We start from the raw sequence: 19,578 nt of genomic DNA on the forward strand, positions 1-19,578 counted from the left end.
GGGACAAATCATGTACTTCCTAATATGATGTGCTGGGAAGGAAACAACATCACTGATGTGGTATTCCTTCCCAAAATGCATAACATAAATTTAATTATGAGGAAACCTAAATTTAGAAACATAAAATAACTGGCTTATACTGTTCAGAGATGTCAAGGTCATTAAAGACAAAAACAGGCTAAGAAACTGTTCCTGATTAAAGGAGACTAATGAAACAGGACAGTTATGGATACTGTACTGGGAGAACTTTTCCCATTTGCTATTAAAGAATACTATTATGGTAATTGGTTAGTCTTTGGATTAGACAATATTATGAAGTGTTAGTTTCCTGATTTTGATAATTGTGTTATGGTTATATAAAAGAATGTCCTTTTTTTAGGAGATACACATTTAGAGGTAAAAGGTTTACTTCTATAATTTAACTGGTTCCAAAAATTTTTTCAGAGAGAGGAATGATAAAGCAGATGTTAGACTGTGGGTAAATAGCATTTATGGGATTTCTTTCCACCACAATTGCAACTTCTCTGTAAAACAGATTATTTTATAACTAATAAACTAAATGATAGTGTTTAAGGAGGTATACACTTGTAGGTAACATCAAAAAACAAAAGCAGTTATTACTGTAAAATTAATAAAAAATAGCTGACTACATATTTTAACATTTAAACGTATGAGGAATTTATAGACTAAAAGCAATGGAAGAAATCACAAAAGTAAAATTGATAAATTTAGCTAGCTAAAACATGGAAACTTATTAAAGACATATAAAAAAAGACAGGTGACTGTTTTGTTACACATACAGGGTAAGTTACATATGTCATCTTAGTTTGATAAAATAGGGCAGTTGATAATCTTTCTCCAGACTACTTTCCTTGGCTAATATAATGAATCTTACATTTATAAAGCTGTTTATAGTTTACAAATTACATTTATGAATAAACTTGGGTTTAGAAGGTAGGGGCTGCTTACCAAGCTCATACTCCCCTTACTGAAGTAAGAAATGCGGGAAGGCTCCCTCTGCTGGGAAAGCCACAAAACACACAACTGATTGGATGCCTAAGCCTAGGGACTAGGGACTAATCAGATCCTCTCTCTTTTATGAAATTGAATTAAGGTTCACAGAGGCTGGACTGAAAAGATAAGTCACTTAACCAAAAAGGCAGTATGTACTTGGGCCATGTGCAATGTTAATAAGTAAACAGAAAAAAAAAAATTGTGCTGAGATTAAACATGAGCACGGAAGAGACATATGTGTGTAAACTATGTATTTGCAGGGAGTGGGAGCATGGAGAAGGGCTTCAGTTCAGTTTAGTTGTTGAGTCGTGTCGGACTCTTTGCAGCCCCATGGACTGCAGCATGCCATGCCAGGCCTCCCAGTCCATCACCAACTCCCGGAGTCCACCCAAACCATGTCCATTGAGTCAGTGATGCCATCCAGTCATCTCATCCTGTGTCGTCCCCTTCCCCACTGCCCTCAATCTTTCCCAGTATCGGGGTCTTTTCAAATGAGTCAGCTCTTCATATCAGGTGGCCAAAGTATTGGAGTTTCAGCATCAACATCAGTCCTTCCAATGCACACCCAGGACTGATCTCCTTTAGGATGGACTGGTTGGATCTTCTTGCAGTCCAGGGGATTCTCAAGAGTCTTCTCCAACAGCACAGTTCAAAAGCATCAATTCTTCGGTGCTCAGCTTTCTTTACAGTCCAACTCACATCCATACATGACTATTGGAAAAACCATAGACTTGACTAGATGGACCTTTGTTGTCTGCTTTCTAATATGTTGTCTAGGTTGGTCATAACTTCCCAGGAGTAAGCATCTTTTAATTTCATAGCTGCAGTCACCATCTGCAGTGATTTTGGAGCCCCCCAAAATAAAATCTGACACTGTTTCCACTCTTTCCCCATCTATTTGCCGTGAAGTGATGGGACCAGATGCCATGATCTTAGTTTTCTGAATGTTGAGTTTTAAGCCAACTTTTTCACTCTCCTTAGGAAACAGGTAATCAGACTGCCTAGGCCCTGGATGACTTCCTGTTTGCAGCCCAGGTTCCCATAAAGTTTTTAAGAGCTACTGTTCACTTTGAGTAAACTTGTTTTATCTGATCAAATGTGGATGAGTTTTGATTCTTTGCAGCCTACCTGGAATGCGGTTCTGACATTTGAAACATTAAATGGAACAGGGCATGGAGTGTGCTGTGAGGTTTGTACGCTGACTTACTTACTTAGTCTCTACTGTAGGTGTCTGAATTAGAGCTCTTGGTGAATTAGAGCTCTTGGTCTCCTTCAGAACCCACAGACACTTGGAATTAAGTTTGGTCTTTCTGCTTCATTTGATTTCTTTTTGATGTCCTAGTATTTGCTTCTTTTTTCTATTTCTTTGTGATTATCAGTTATTTTGAGAATAAGTGTGAAATACCCATTAATCTCTCTCTGTTATTCTCAAGTGAGTGGGTGTATATAATAAATTGGTCCTTAGATAGTCCTCACTCTTGGAAAGTTCTTCCTCCAGGGAAAGACTTCTTTCATTTTATTTTCATCTCTGTTATTCCCCATGTACATTAACTCATACCTCAAAAACGGGCTTTTATTTATTGTCTTATTTAAATCTTTGTTATTCTTGGATACTGGGGTAGTATCATAGTAAGTCCAGGGGTCTTGCAAGTAGTTCAGGGGTCAGCAGACATTTTCTTTAAAGAGCCAGATAGTAAATGTTAGGCTTTTAGATCATACAGTGCCTGTTACAGCTACCCAGCAAAACAGCCCTAGACAATAGATAAACGAGCAGACGTGTCTGTGTTCCAGTGAAACTTCAGCTGTAAATGCAGGCTATAGGCCAGATTTAGCCTGAGAGGTATAATTTGTTAACATCTGGCCTAAATTTGATTTGAGAATTTGGTTTGGTGTATTTATTACTTATTCGTAAGCTGGTACGCTAAATGTTCTAGGTCAGCATGTGTATTTCAAATGGAACAAAGGGAAAAAAAAGTTCTACTGTACTTATATTTCATGGCTGTTAGGAGGTTGCTTTCATTCATGCACCAGATATTTATTCAGAGGCTCCTCTGTGTTTGGCAGGCACTGAGAATACAAATAAATGGTGATGAATTGGAGAGAAGGCACCTGCCATGTGAAATTTACATTTAAAAGTTAGATAAAGGGTATTAAATAAATAATACATTGTGATAATATTGTATGTGTTTTGGTGTGGGGAATTTGCCCCTTTGGAATTGGTGGTCAGGAAAGACTTTATGGCTGGAGAGAGTGATGATGTAAGATGAGTTTGGAGAGTTAATCAGGGGTTAGATCCTTTGGGACCTAAATAGGTGGTGACGAAGAATTTGATTCCTATGCTAAGGAAGCCATTATAAGGCAGTTTTTGCTTAAATTAAAAAACAACAACAAACTGGGATTAAATAAATTGGATTCAATGTCTTTAATCTGATACTCCCTCACCTACCCATTTAGATATCTGGTTCACAAGTCTCGTGTCCTGGTGGTCTGCACATAGAGCTTGTGTGTGCCTGTTTTCAGTGACTCAGGTGTATATGTTCTAATTCTTGCTAAAAGATTTTTTAAAACCAAATTTTGAGATGGAATATACCACATGATCCTAAAAGGATTTATATAAATGCAAGACTATCTGTATCTTTACATAAGGCATATGGATAGTGTTATTATTTCTTTAAGCATTATTAGTTTGTATAAATCCTTTATAGATAGGCCGTTACTGAGAAATACCTGTTAGAAATATTAGCATAGTCATGCTCATATAGTCAGGGTGAGTATAGGAAATTTTAATAATGTAGTTTTTTTCCCCAGTATTTAACTTAAGTCATGACACATATTTGAAGTATATTTTTTTCTGATTATGAGTTTTTAGGACAAACTAAGGCCCCCAAAACCCTTATTTTCTGTCCCTTTTAGGGCAAAATGATATGTTGCTGACAGACTTTGTGTACATCCATGGTAACTCACTAGAGAGTTTCAGTGTTTCCTGTTCATAATTATTTCTGTTAATCTTTTCTTTCTGCTCCTCAAAAGTAGATATTATGCTCATGAATTTTTCAGTTCTTTAAGTCTCCTATTATTTGTTCCTGTATTTTATAGGCAGTATTGTTAATTGCTGTAATTGTATCTTAAAAGAAGGAGGCAGTAATCCTCTCTCTACTGAGGAGAGAAGGGGCAGAAAAAAAACCCCAAAAAACTGAACTCTAGTTGATATGTGTAGATTGGCTTAATGACAAAAGTTTCTGTAATTCCAGAACATCTTCCTGTATTTTCCTTATTTTGTATCTTTGGACCTAGAGGTTACAGGTAGAGTCATGTGACATTGTTTATTCTTTGTATCTATTTTACGAAAATATTGAGGTTGTCTGAATAAAGGTCAGTATCCATTGAAGCAGGTTTCTTTATTGTGTTGTCCTTGAAGGGAATATAAAACTATAACATGTCATATCTATTTGCCTGATGCAACACTTTTTTCTTAACTCTTTCTTTTATATGTGAGTAATTGAGAATTAGTATTTGATTTATTAGTATTGATTAGTATTAGTATTTTTGGTTTTCAGAATTGTTTGTTAAATTGCTTGCACTGCATGTATTTATTACGTGATTTACGTGCAGTGCTGTATATCTTTCATCTGCCCTTCTAGCCCTAGTTTTTAACCCTGTTATGTCTCCAAGCACCTGGTTTGTCGGGGTACACGAGTGGGTTTTCTTGTCTCCTGGAAGGGTTTAACTGATGGAGAATATTGTTAGCAGATCAAAGAAAGGAAGAAGGGAAAGGTTAGGATATTTACTTTCTTAATTTCTTTAGTGTGGGATTTCTGTAGCCTGGCTGCCTCTTCACTGAAGGTCAAAGCTCCCATCAAGTTAAGGTTGAGACCACTTCCTCTCCTCCTCCCTTTGCTGCCAGTAGGTGGTGATAGGCAGGCCCTGCTGTTGATAACGGAGAAGGCAGTGGCACCCCACTCCAGTACTCTTGCCTGGAAACTCCCATGGATGGAGGGGCCTGGTGGGCTGCCGTCTATGGGGTCGCACAGAATCGGACATGACTGAAGCACCTTAGCAGCAGCAGCTGTTGGTAATAACCCTGGGACACTATACTCTCACTGGTGATTTCCTGACAGCCTACTTCGGCTTTAAACAGTCTGTTGCAATTCTCAGATTACCCAAATTGAGTGTGTCATCTGTTTCCTAAGGCTGACCCTGACTGATAAATATACATTGAAATATTCTAGATTCTTTCAGTGTTTATCGTGATTGCAATTCTAAAGTGGATTAGCAGTAGAATAAGGGAGAAAATTATTTTGACAATTTCACGAATTTATTCCGTTGGTTGATGTGTGATTTTATGTTTAATTCTTCCATAAGGTCTGGTTTTAATATTATCAACCTGGCTACTGAACCCTTAGTATGGCACAACCCATTGTTTCAGCATTATGGGGAATTCAAAAGTAGATGAGACACATAGTAATCCTAATACAGGGCAGTTTGTGGTAAGTTTCTTGTGAGAGGTACAAAGTGTTCTAGAAGTTCAAAGAGGGTGATTGTTCCGTTAAGACCACTTTGATTCTGTCTGCAGCAGGAATGAGAGACCCACAGTTTGCTGCGTTTCTGGTAAGACCTCTGCTTTCCAATCCTTGCTTACTTTGTCACCCCATAACACTCCACTGCAAACCACATAAGAGACTAGGCACCAAAGTAATAATAGCTAATGCCATTTAAAATCCACTTGTATATACCTGTTCTGAGTGGAAAACATATTAACTCATTTAACTCGTCCAGCATCTCAATGAAGCAGGTTCTCTTACCCACCCGAGTTGGAATTCACATTAAGGCAATCTGGTTTCCTCAACTAGGCTCATAACTGCCACACCTACCATATTATTCTGTAATTAAAACTAATTATCCATCTCCCCAAAGAGATCATCAAAACGAATTTCATCATGTATGAAGCCTTTTAAATGATGGCTTTCATGTGTCCTCCTTGTCCTCAGTGATGTTTCAAGGCCCCCAGCCCCATGTTATTGTCAGTAGAATTTATCACATGCTCTGTCATACCAGTCAGCCCCTCTCATTCAGTATATATTTTAACACTTCACATGATGAGTATTTTTTTTCTACTAATCATTTCTGGCAGTCCCAGTGTCCACATAATATACCTCAGCCTCCTGAATTCTTTGGCTATTTGTGTCCAGAATCCTTTGTTCTAGTTTAGATATCAGTAACTGTATTCTTAGATTTCAAGTGTAAGTGTCCTGTTTTCTGACCACCACTGCTCCTCTCTTCCCAGCTCATGCCCTCTAATTTCTGACTCCAAGAGTTCTAGGATAACCTTTAAGACCTCCAGTCCACTGATGCTAAATTTCTTCGTTGTGCATCATTCTTACCATGTTTCCGTTTTTCTTAACCTAGCTTTGATTCCATGGTCTGTAGGTCTCTTGTTATAACCACTCCCTTAACACCTGTTGTATTTTACCTGATTAAAGCCAGCACTCTACCTACTTTGTACCTAAACAGCCAGATGAGCCTGGAGGAAAACACAAAACTGTTTTGACTAATTTCACTTTAAATACCTGTACCTTAAAACCTTAATGCTGTCTGATAGTTGTAGTTTATTCACGCTCTCATTATTCCTTCAACTCAGAAACCCTCTCTTTTCAGTTGAAGGTATTCATTATTTTACTCTTTTAAAAAAAAAAAAAAAGCCAAAACAAACATGGAGAAAAGAGAACTTTGTGTGCAGCGTTTTGATTCCTGGGTGGCTCAGATGGTAAAGCGTCTGCTTGCAATGTGGGAGACCCGGGTTCGATCCCTGGGTTGGGAAGATCCTCTGGAGAAGGAAATGGCAACCCACTCCAGTACTCTTGCCTAGAAAATTCCATGGATGGAGGAGCCTGGTGGGCTACAGTCCATGGGGTCACAAAGAGTTGGACACGACTGAGCAACTTCACAATAGGTTCATGATCAGAAGATCTACAAACCTGAAATAGCAGTTTCCAGGAGAATGATAGGAGCAGAAGCCATTTTCAGGGATTAAAATGTGAATGGATCAAAAGGAGGTAGGACTGTGACATTTTCCCAGTTGTGTCTCTGGAATACTGTCTTTGTTTCATGAATCTCGCCCAAGAAAAGGTTTAATGGCTAAGTAAATTTGAGAAATGCTGAAAACTATATATAGTATTCGTATGGAAGGAAGTTTCCATCTGCTGGCCTAGATTTTACTAAAGGCTTGTTTTTCAAACTTTGGCCTATTTCACAATCACTGGAAGGGCTTGCTAAGACAGATTGCTGCATACCACCTCCAGAGGTTCTGATTTCACAGGTCTTGGGTGGCTCTTAAAAATTTGCATTTATAAGTTTTTAGGTGATGCTGATGCTGCCAAGTCCAAGAGATTGGAGGATCCCATTTTGAGAGTCACTTCACTTGAATAAGAAATCAACTGCCATGAGTGGCAGGTATAGCTAGAATTTTGAGCAATACAGGAAGTAGCCTTTGCAGGGTAGCAGAGTCAGAAATAAGAGCTGACTAACAACATCGTCAGTGTCAAGGGATTCCCTGGTGGCTCAGGCAGTTAAGAGTCTGCCTGCAATGCGGGAGGCCCAGGTTCATTCCCTGGGTCCAGAAGATCCCCTGGAAAAGGAAATGGCAACCCACTCCCGTTTTCTTGCCTGGAAAATCCAGTGGATGGAGGAGCCTGTCCGATCTGCAAGGAGTCGGACACGACTGAGTGACCACACACAACAACATCATGGAGCTTTGATAGTAAGATAGCATGAATTTGTGGTGGACCGAGGCAGTGAGTTTTCATGATTTTGCCTACCAGTTTGACCTGTCAGGGAGAAAGAACAGACCCTCTGGCAGTTAGTATGAAATTTTGAGTGACTTGTGCATGCGTGCGTGCTAAGTCACTTTAGTTATGTCCTACTCTTTGCGACGTTATGCACTACAGCCCGCCAGGCTCCTCTGTCCATGGTTTTCCCCAGGCAGGAATACTGGAGTGGGTTGCCATACCCTCCTTCAGGGGATCTTCCTGGCCCAGGTATCTCTTATGTCTCCTGCATTGGCAGGCTGATTCTTTACCACTATTGCCACCTGGGAAGCCCTGAGTGACAGGCTGCTAATTCAGGTATCTATAGAACTTGTCATCAGGCACTCTATCTTTGCTCTGTGTTACCATGTTGAATGCCAAGACAGTTAACTATATGATCTGTCTTTAACCCATTTCCTTTTTGTTTGTATTTTTATTATTTGCTATTCATTAATTGTTTTTAGTTTAAAAAACTGTATGCGTTAGTTAATAGGGGTTTTGGAATACAAAGACTAAATGTCATAAATTATCGTAAGCTAATGCTTTCAATTGCAGTTTAATAAGTCTTTGAGCAAATGTCTTGTTTTCTCACTTGGAAATTTTTTAAATAAAAGAATTAGGAGCTACCAGTTATTTCTTTATAAATGTAATTTTAAAGCCATAGAATTTAAAATTTTTAAATTACATTTTGGGAGAATCATTATAGGTTTCTTGTTGAGAAGAGTCTCGTGTGGACTTTTTAAAAAATATTAATTTTTTTGGTGTATACTTGACTTACAACACTGTGTTAGTTTCATGTATACAGTAAAATGATTCTGTACACACACATACGTATTTTTCTTTTCTTAGATTCTTTTCTCACATAGATTGTCACAGAATATTGAGTAGAGTTCCCTGTGCTATACAGTAGATCCTTGTTGGTTGTCGTGTATATAGTAGTGTGTGTGTCTTCATCCCAAGCTCCTGATTTTTTCCCCCTTCCCCTACAGTTTCCCCTTTGGTAACCATAAATTTGTTTTCAGTATCTGTAAGTCTGTTTTTGTTTTGTGAATAAATTCATTTACATCTTTTTTTTAAAATTAGATTCTACATATGAGTGATATCATATAATATTTGTCTTTCTCTGACTTACTTCACTTAGTATGATCATTTCTAGGTCCATCGATATTGCTGCAAATGGCATTATTTCATTCTTTGTGTGGCTGAATAGTGTCCCATTTTATACATATGCACCACATCTTCTTCATCCATTCCTCTGCTGATGGACACTGAAGTTGTTTCCATGTCTTCGCTATTGTAAACACTCCTGCAGTGAATATTGGGGTGCAGGTACCCTTTTGGATCCTTTTTTTTTTTTTTTTTTTAAGTAGCTAAGTATTTATTAGAGAAGCTGGTCCTCTAATAGGGTTTATATAGTACTTGCGGTGTAAGTTGCGTTACCATTCCTGAGTGTTTGCACTTCTTGGGCTTTTCCACGGAAATGTTTTTATAATAGACTGCCTTTGTGTTTGTTGTACTGCCTTAAGTAATGACTTTATAGTATTTGTATTGAGCCCAGAGTAGTAAGGAACCACAAGAAATGTTCTGAAACATGCTTGGGGTACATGGTAGGAGAGGAGAAGGGTGACTGCTTTTTTCCTGTCTTTATTTCTCCTGCATCTACTTCAGTGAGCATGCAAGTAAGCTAGAGAAGGATACTGCTTTTCCATCTCTGATTTCTCAAAATTTTGTTAAGCTTTGGAAGTTATATACTGTGTTCTTTTCACAGTGTTGTTCTTTAAAGTAATATAATTTTGGAAACTTGTGGACTTGTTTTTTAGAGCTTTACTGAGGAATAGTAATTATAATAAATTGTATATATTTAAAATGTACAATTTAATGAGCTTTGACATATGTGAACCATCATTATAGTAACATGATAACATACATTTTCATCATCCCCAAGAATATTGTTGTGCTCCTTCGTAGTGCATCCCCTGATCTGCATTCTGTCACCATAGATAAGTTTACATTTCCTCAAATTTTAAATGAATGGAATTACATAATATGTATACTATGCATGTATACATAACTATGTATACTTTGTTGTGGGGGGTTCTGATGTCTCTCAATCAGCATAACTGAGGGTATATTCACGTAGTTTCTTGTGTCAATAATTTGTTCATTTTTATTGCCAAATAAAGTATCTATATTGCCAAATATTCAAGTATCTAACTTGAATATTCGAAAATTATTAATTCACTTACCTGTTAATGGATATTGGGATTGTTTTCTGTTTGGAGTTAATGAAGCTTCTGTGAACATTTGTGTACAAATCTGAGCATGGACGTGTACCTTTATGTTTCTTGAGTTAAGTACTTACTTAGAAATGGGATGGTTGGGTTGCATGGTAGGTATATGTTTAACTTTTAAGAAACTGCCAACTATCTTCCAAACTGATTGTACCATTTTTACATTCCTGAGAGTTCTAGTTGTTCCACATTCTCACCAGCATATGATATGGCCAGTCATTTTTAATTTTTTTGGCTAGAACCTTTGTTATTTCAGAAATAAGCATTCTGTGTAGTTTGAGTTGGGTAGAGTAGTTATTTCTGGATTATCGTAATAAATACTTGTCAAAACACCAACTATTTCAATAATAATACACTTATTTATAAGAACGTCCAGAAATAACTGTTCTGTATCAAAAAACTTACTGGCACAAGAGAGTTAAACAATGATCTTTAGAGGAGAAAAGGAAAATTCTTCTAGGGGAAGCTTCATAAAGCATTTTCTCCATTACTTTTCTTTTTGGTGCGGGTCCTGGGGATCAAATGCAGGAACTTATGCTCCATTACATTTCTGATTGATATAGTTCATGAAAAAAGCCTCGCTTTGTCTTGGTTTAGTCTGTTTGGCCATTCTGGTGGTTTGTATGGGTGTCTGTGTAGTGGGGCTCAGTATTATTTTAATTTACATTTTCTACATGGCCTGTGATCTTGGGCTGCTTATTTGCCATCTGTATATCTTCTCTGATGAAGTGTCTGTTCAAATTTTCTATCCACTCTTCAACATATTGTAACTTCCTTTTATCAGTTGGTGGCTTGCCTTATCTGAAGAGCAACAGTTTTAAATTTTGATGAAGCACACTGTATCAACTTTTTTTGTACAGTTCTCTTTATACTTTGTATCCTATTTGAGTACTGCATCATTTTGTTTCTTTGAGTTTTACTAAAAAGTTAGATAATCTCTCTCATTTTTTAGCCATTGGGGGGGAAAAAGTATAGGAGGCAGTTATAAAGCTAGTCATAGCTGCCTTGTATTTTTCTTATATTATACTTTAAAAGCAAATTATATATGATTCTAGTACTTTTTATTTGTTTTTTGGTTGATTTTTAAACCTGTCAAGGATTTAAGAGATTGATTGATTGATCAATTAATTAAGAGATTAATTTGATCAAATTCCTTTGTTTTATGGGGTGAAGGAACTGAGGTTCATAAAGGTTACATGACTTTGCTAATGATTTACAGTTTATGATTATTCTAAGATCAAACAATCTGAGGTCCTCTTAGATCCCGTTTCACTATTTATTTCCCTTTGAGGAGCTGGTCTTTGTGATGCTGTTGATAAGACTTTATTGCATGCTATAACATTAAAATAAATTTAGTTCCTTCATTTGTTGCTTCTTCATTGCTCATTGTGATTAATATCCTATTGAAAGCAATATTATTAAAATTAAAGTAGGTTAGCTTTCTGAATGAATCTTAATTATCTCTTAAAATTTCATTAAGATGTTGAATTTAACTCTTTTGTTTTTGTAATTCTTTCCAAAGGTCTGTAAACAGATTTGGCTAGGATTATTTGATGATAGATCTTCAGCAATTCCAGACTTCAGGGATCCACAAAAAGTGAAAGAGTTCCTACAAGAAAAATATGAAAAGAAAAGATGGTGAGTGAATAGTTTCTATTTAGAGCAAAGGCTCCCCAGATTGCATTAATTATGGGTAAGATTAGTATAACAGGAAGGAAGGAAATAAGTAGGTAGACAGGAAATAAGGAAGTAGGTAGATACTCATTATACTTTGGCTTTTATTGGATTTGATTTCCAATAAAATGGAAATCATTCTGCTTTGTCGTAACTCATCTGTGCCTGGCAGTAGCCTTTTTGTCACCACCAGGCCTCTTACCTTTTTTTGGGAAGTCGGGGATTCTTCCTTCTAGACCTTTACTACCCCTGTTAGCTTCTCTAGACATTATAGTCATGTAAAACCTCCTTTCTTAAAAATCTTCCTTCGTTTAGCATGTGTTTTTTTAGTTTCTTTAATATAGTAAGCACTGCGCTAAAGCACTCATGAAGCAGTCTATTCACTTAATTGCAGGTTACAATAATTCTTTGCTCAAAATATCCCTCTTTGCTCAAACTACCCACCCAAGAAGTCATTTTTCTACCTTGTTAAGAAGGAAGTGTTTATACTTTTTAAACTAGATCTGTCAGATGTTAATTTTTGAAAAGGAGTTAAAACAGATGTACGTGTGGCTAGTGAAGTGTTTTAAAGCAGAGCAAGGGTATATTCATAGAACTAATGTTCAGCTACTTTGAGCTCTTCATTTTAGCTGTATGAGAACAATTTAAGTCAGCTTACTAAGACTCATTAGTGATGAATTCTTGGTTATTTCTTTAGTGTGTGTATTTTAGTTTCAGTAGTGTGTATTTTCCTTCTTGAGAGGTTAAAAAGATGAGAGAGAATCATAAATAGAGGGATAATGAAGAAGTAATGGCCTCTTGTTTGCCAACTGTTCTAGTTGAGGGAATACTTGCTGTGGTTATGAGTGAGGTATCTCCACCTCCATTGGGTGAGCATAGTAGAAAGAAGTGGCTCTAATTTGTATGTTCTGTGAACTTTGTATTCTTACTGTTCTCTGGAGGAGACTAATTTTTGCCAGGGCCATATTCAGCATTACTAGAAACATTAGGTATGAATATAGAAGAAAAAATAACAGCAAGATTTTAGTTCAGGAAAGAAAAAAAAACTTGGAAGATGAGGTGATAGTAAAAACATGGTGCCATAAATAATTCTCTTAAAATGAGGCATATAATTATCTTTTTATCATTTTAGTTCTAAATTTCCAGACCTTTTATCCTGTAGTTAAGACCTTTCTCCTTGATAGCCTTGGCCTAATTTTTCATTTTCTCAAGTTTCACTTTTACCAGCTCAGAGTTAGTTTGAATAGAACTTAGCTGGGTTTTCAAATGCTTTACCTTCAGCTGATAAGAGGAAGGTGTGTGTGAATAAGAGTTGATAGAATTAAAACCGGAAGTCCCCTCTCTCTGCATTAGTGATAACAGCCACAAAATAAAATAATAAAAATTATTTATTCAGACCATAACCAAATAATTGTAAACCTCAAATAATTATTATAATTTGTGTTATCTTTTCTGTCCTGAGAAACAGAATAGTAATAAGAGTAAGATAAATACAAACTTCAGTTGGTGGGTAGGGGAGAGGGAGTGACAGCATTCAGGTAGGCTGGGACTTTTGCATTTTAAACTCATGTTCCTGCACACCTGTGACATGTACATAGTGGGTGGTACAGTGGGTTTGTAGTGTGACATAAGTGAAAGCGAAGTCGCTCAGTCGTGTCCAACTCTCTGTGACCCCATGGATGGAGGAGCCTACTAGGCTCCATGGTATTTTCCAGGCAAGAGTACTGGAGTGGGTTGCCATTTCCTTCTCTGCGACATAAGCATTATCCAAATGCAGTCTCCCTAAAAACCCTCAATGTGGGCAGCTACACTTAAGACATTGAGACTGGTGCTGTCATCTAAAGGGTTTTTGAAATTATTCTGTTAACAAGTTTTTGAGCTCATTTCCTATGCTGTACATGTTTAGTTAGCTTTTGTACTTGTAACTATATAAGCCTTTGAGCCAAAGATTCTTACCTGATTTTATGCTTTAAAAAGGCTTGGCTATTCTCAGAAATTGGCATCACTACTGATAAGCCAAACTATCGGAAAATGTAACTTCCTGTTTTCATCTCTTCCATATACTGAAAAAACTGAAGTTTTATTGTTTGTGATTGTTATATAATTTGATAATAGCCAAGACTTGTGTACCAGAACACTGTATAAGTACTTTGTAAATGTTAATTTGTTTATACCTCATAGTAACCATATTTTAGTGTTTTAGAAGAAAATTCGGAGGCACAGAGTGCTGAAGTTGTTTGCCCTGGGTTTCACATCTGTTGAGTGATGGAGCTAGGATTTGAACTCTGATTCTGGAGCATAGACAGAGGACCCTGGCGGGCTACAGTCCATGGGGTCGCAAAGAGTCAGACACAACTGAGCACACACGCACACACATGTGGAACACAGTAGAAAAACTCTGCTTTTCTGCTTCTCCCATCTGTGTGATATGGGGAAGGGAGGGAGGTAGAACCAAACCCAGAAATTCTGTGAGCAAGAGCTTTCAAAGAATGCCAGCCCTGGAGACAGCACTGCCAATATATGGGCATTGTATTCTCACTTCCCCTCTTTCTTTCCTTTATTCCTTTCACCCCATGAATCCTTACGTGACTGGAGTCAAACCTAAAAGACCTGTAAGGTCTTATGAACATCTTTCCATGTCAAGACAGAGCAGCTGTGTATTATATAGAAACTAGCATAACCCTTCAAGCATTTTTCTCCTGATGAATTTTGGTTTATTGCTGTTTTTTTGAAATTTTAAAGAGTGCTGTGGTAACATACATTTATTTACACTTAACCCAATTATTGCCTAAGGATAGGTTACTGGAAATGGTACTTCTGGGGCACAGAGTATTTTAATAGAGAGTAACAAAATTTGTAAAGTTTATACTCAGACCAAATGCGTGTCATTTTAATTTAAATTTTTATTAGGTTAAAAATATTTTCATTTCTGTGTCTCTCTTGGTGAATGTCTTCTGTCCATTTAAAAATTCAGTAGTTAATCTTATTCTTATAGATTTGTAATAGACCTTTATATTTTGGGCTATTAACTGTAACATAATAAATATTTTTCCTTCCTTTTGCTCAGCTTTCAAATGTTATTTATGATTTTACAGTACTTGATGAACTACAAGTCTTTTTTTAAAAAAGCAGTTAATATTGTTATCTTAGAAAAACTGTAAGTAAATAATTGAAGCAAGTTTTGTGGTTGCTGTTTTATTACCTTTTCTCTGAATATTTTAATTAAGTGTACTCTTAAGTTTTCAAATAAGATTAATAATGAAGCAGTCTTGTACAGAATTATAGAGTTAAGCTTTTTGAGCTTAGTATTCCCTACCTCTTCCTTAGTTAACTGCCTCCTCAACTTTTCATATGTTTTAGGTATGTCCCACCAGAACAAGCCAAAGTGGTGGCGTCAGTCCATGCATCTATTTCAGGGTCCTCTGCCAGTAGCACGAGCAGCACACCTGAGGTCAAACCACTGAAATCTCTTTTAGGAGATTCAGCACCAGCACTGCACTTAAATAAGGGCACACCTAGTCAGGTGAGTCATTTTTAAGTCTTTTTAGAAGCTTCTACGTGAGGAGGATTGAGTACAATGAATTTGGGAATTAAGACAGTTGCATAATGCTACTGGTATACCAGTAGCATTATGTCCTAATGGTTTATAATACCTTAAAAGATACTTGGTTAAGTGGTTGCAGTGTGTCTATTTTTGTGGGTTTTGCTATTGCGAATATGAGTTTGTAAAGGTATTCAGGAGCATTGTCATAGATGTAACATATAGTGGTAAAACATGAATCTGTGGTGACCATCAGAGTTACTTAAAACAGTATAGCCTTTGTGATATACTTTTACAGGAAAGGATTTTTCAAGCACAGAATTTTTTCCCCATCCTGATGGTGAAACATGTTTATCATTGAAATGTAGGTAGCTTTGCATTACATAACTTATTCTAAAAAACTGAGTAGACTGAAGTCTTTTCAGCAGTTGGTGTCTAGAGTTTATGCTTCTATAGTTCATGACAGTCAGATGAGTTATGACAAATCTGTTACTGTGTGGCATTATGTCTGTCTTACATAAGAATGATTCTGAAGCATGTTATTATTTGAATTAAATTCCGCCCTTTAAAAAAATGCATATACTAGGGCAGCTAGATAAATTGCTCCATTTTCACCAAAGCTTTGAGTAAAAAATGAAGAGAAGGGTAAAGTCAGTATATTGTACTCTTCCCTTGGATAAAAGATTTGTTCTGTGAAAGCCTTATCATCATACTCTGTTAGCAACAAGTCTGTTTTGTGTCTTGAGGTGTAACAACTACTGTAATTATACTTCATTGCTCTTGACTCTGTACTTAAAAGATAATTATGGGCATAGATGTTGAAAATTTGTGCTTTTCAGAAAACATGGCTCAGACAGTGAAAGTGTCTGCCTGCAATGCGGCAGACCCAGCTTCGATCCCTGGGTTGGGAAGACCCCCTGGAGAAGGAAATGGCAACCCACTCCAGTACTCTTGCCTGGAAAATCCCATGGACAAAGGAGCCTGGTAGGCTACAGTCCGTGGGATCGCAAAGAGTCGGACACGACTGAGCTTCTTCAATTTACCTTTTTTTATTCAAAACTCTAGGTAGATTATATAATCTTTGAACTGTTTTAAGTTTGGTGAATTGGAAGTAGTTTTATAAACGTTTAGCAAATCTAACTGGAAGCTCTTTGTAGTTAATATGTGGTTTATAGTCCCCTGTTGTAGGACGCTCCCAAGCGCAGCAGCAGGAAAAGAAGCAGTTTGACCTTTTAAGTGATCTTGGCTCAGACATCTTTGCTGCTCCAGCACCTCAGTCAACAGCGACAGCCAATTTTGCTAACTTTGCACATTTCAACAGTCACGCAGGTAAGTGTTTTTTCCTAGCAGCTGTTTCCAGTGTTTGAATAATCATCAAATTAAATGTGGAGCACTAAATTAAGAATTCGTTTGGTCATTTTGAAGCAGTTTTATTTGATAATTTGAGACATATTTTTGCATGTATGTATTTCACTCTTTTATAAACATGACAAAAGCCAGTACTTACTGAATTGGTTTCCTATTTGTATTTTGGGACTTACTTTACCTTCTTTTTACTCACCTGTGAAATTGTGATGCTCTCTGCCTTTTTTTTCCTTTCAGTTTCATGTCCTGGCTTATAGTTGGATAATAATGGTACAAATTATTTTATGTATATGTATCAAAAAATACGCTGTTTGAGATAATTTGGAAAATTATAGAAAACCTTCAGCCACATTTCTATCAAGCATTAAAGGAATTTTTGTTTTAAATATCAATAAAAACATTTTCTAAGACTATGCTACAGAAGGAAGTTGTGGTGTGATTTATGTATGTTTGTGTCTGTATGTGTTTACTTTAAAAAGAGATCCTAGGATGAAGATTTCGTTCAAGAGAGATTATACTGAGAAGGGTAAGAAATCAGGAAGCTTAAGTTGTTGGGACTGTGGTACATTTTCCATTTCTTATATTAGCCAAGTAGCAGAAGTCCAGGAGACTGAAAAGAATCTTTCCCCTTCATCCTCCAGGCGGGAAGCCAGTTGTTCTTCTCTGAGCAGACAGGAGCTCCAGCTCTCTGTTCTTACCTCTTGCTTTTTGAATGATGGTCAAAAGAGTTGGTGGAAGAATCAATGAATAGAGAGTGAAGCTTCTGTAACTTATGAATATTCTACTTATCTCAATTTTAGGCTTATTGAGATATAATTTGAAATGATAGATAAGTAGCTGCCAAACTCTTAGAAATTTTCAACTTACTTCATGTTCCATGTGTGTGTGTATGTTTGGTCTTTGAATGCAATTTGTGAATATTTGCAGGTCAGGGGATTAATGTTACACTTTTCTATGTAGCCATATTAGCAAAAAAAGAGACAAGTCAATGTACTCCACGGACTGATTTATACCATGATTACCCTTATGTTTTCAATAACTCCCTTAAAATGCTTTTTGAAAATAATTGTCATTATTTAATTGTGACATATAAATGTTAAAAAAATAGCAATGTATGATTTTATCAGATTGAAGATATTAAATATTGTTTGTCTTTTTTCCACATATGACAGAAATATAGTAGAGGACAGATATGTCTGTGAGGAAGTAGTTTAATAGGTCAGGTTGTCTGAGAGTAATAATTTTTTAGCCTAAAGTTCTTTTGTTTTTACAAAGGACCACTCAGATTACTCTTTTCTTACTTTATTTGATTCCAGGAGTGTAAAAAATATATATGGATATTTTAAGAAAAAGCTAATAAAATTAGTTATTTATTTTCCCTTCTAGTATAGTTGATGCCATCTTTTACTTTTTACCTTACGTAGTTTTTAAGTGTAAGCCAATGTCTTGGTTCAATCTGAAATATCTTTTCCCAGAACCTTTGTAAGCACTCTGAATTTTTACTTTTTCATATATGGTTTGCAGATTTAAATTCATTGATAGCTGAATTCTTGCCCTGAAATTCTCATGTCAAAAAAAAAAAATTGGGTGAAAACTTTCTCCTGAACTGATTGATGTGACAAATGGAACCTTTAATGGCAAACAGTAATTATTCAGATAAGCCAATCTGGCTAGCATTATTTTATAGGAAATCCTGTTCTTTTACAGACAATTTAATGGCTTAAAAACCAGAAGTCTTTACCCTTCTTCGTTTAAACATTCTGGCTGAGTTAGTGTGTGTGGATGTGTATCGATGATGGGGTCAGTATTATGTTCAGAAAAAGTCATCTTCTACGGAAATATACATGGCAGTTAGAAACATAATTTACTATGGAATGTAATAGTTATCTTACCTGGTAATAAACATATCACAAAAACTGTAAACTGTCACTGATTATTGTCACCTCTTATATGAGGGATGTCAAACTCAATCGCCTTGCCACCCATTTAACACAGATGAGTGGTGTAGTGCACTGTGGAAGGGACCACAGTGCCCCTTTCAGAGGTGGATGTTCTGTAATCTCCTGTTGCCACGTGGAAATGCGGGCTCAGGGTTCCTAATATATTGATTCTTTTAAGAGAAGCAAGAAATCTTGTTGAAATGCTCTCTTTAAATGTTAGGAATTGATGAAAATAATCTAAAATATTGTATAGATGGAATGAAGTCTGTTATCTGGATTTGATGAGAGTTGCTGGCTGCTATCCTCTGGTCTCTACATTTTTATTTTGTTTTTTCCTTTTACATGAGTCTGTATTGCTCACTGAAGTGTAAAGACATCTCTGGGCAAGATTCAGGCTCGTTGACTTAGTACCTTAAATTCTAAACTGAGTTGACCCTTTTGTACTTTTTGAATAAGAGTATATAAAAAGCATTCTTTACTATTTTGTCACATTCTTTTTAGTCTGGATTTCTTTGTGTAGAAGTTGTTTGAGGTTCTAGATAGTTTTTGTTTATTGTATTATCAGTGTTTAATTCCAAAGTTGTGTTTATCAGAGTTTCATTCCATAACACATAATTTTTAAAATGTACTGTAAAAAGTTGTTGAAAACAGTGAGTAGATTCAGTATCTACAAATAAGAACTGATAGAAGTATTACAAAATCCTGTTTTGTTGTAATGAATAGGTATTTGATCGTTTGGTGCTCTGGTTGGAAAATTATAGATATGATAAAATAGACTTGATTAGCAAAATGGATAGCATTGAACTAATTTTTTTCCTTATGTTTAAAGCATGTGAAATGTAAGTTTTTCCCATATGATGTTCTAAATATGTTAAATGTTCAGTATATATTATTATAGACTACATAGTCATATATATTTGAGATTATAAGCCACAAACTAGCTTAGGGAC

The 19,578-nt window shown here is 36.3% G+C and overlaps 1 protein-coding gene across 8 annotated transcripts in view; it reads left to right on the top strand.

Annotated features, from left to right (window-relative positions):
- The window catches only part of AGFG1 (ArfGAP with FG repeats 1), a 74,683-nt gene that overhangs the window by 36,393 nt on the left and 18,712 nt on the right, over positions 1 to 19,578 (top strand). For all 8 annotated transcript variants that reach the window (XM_059875612.1, XM_059875617.1, XM_059875623.1 and 5 more), the window contains 3 exon segments: positions 11,631 to 11,746; positions 15,143 to 15,305; positions 16,499 to 16,652. In XM_059875612.1, coding sequence (XP_059731595.1) covers positions 11,631 to 11,746; positions 15,143 to 15,305; positions 16,499 to 16,652 — 433 coding nt within the window.

This window comes from Bos taurus, chromosome 2, assembly GCF_002263795.3.
Source record: "Bos taurus isolate L1 Dominette 01449 registration number 42190680 breed Hereford chromosome 2, ARS-UCD2.0, whole genome shotgun sequence".
NCBI classification, from domain to species: domain Eukaryota; kingdom Metazoa; phylum Chordata; class Mammalia; order Artiodactyla; family Bovidae; genus Bos; species Bos taurus.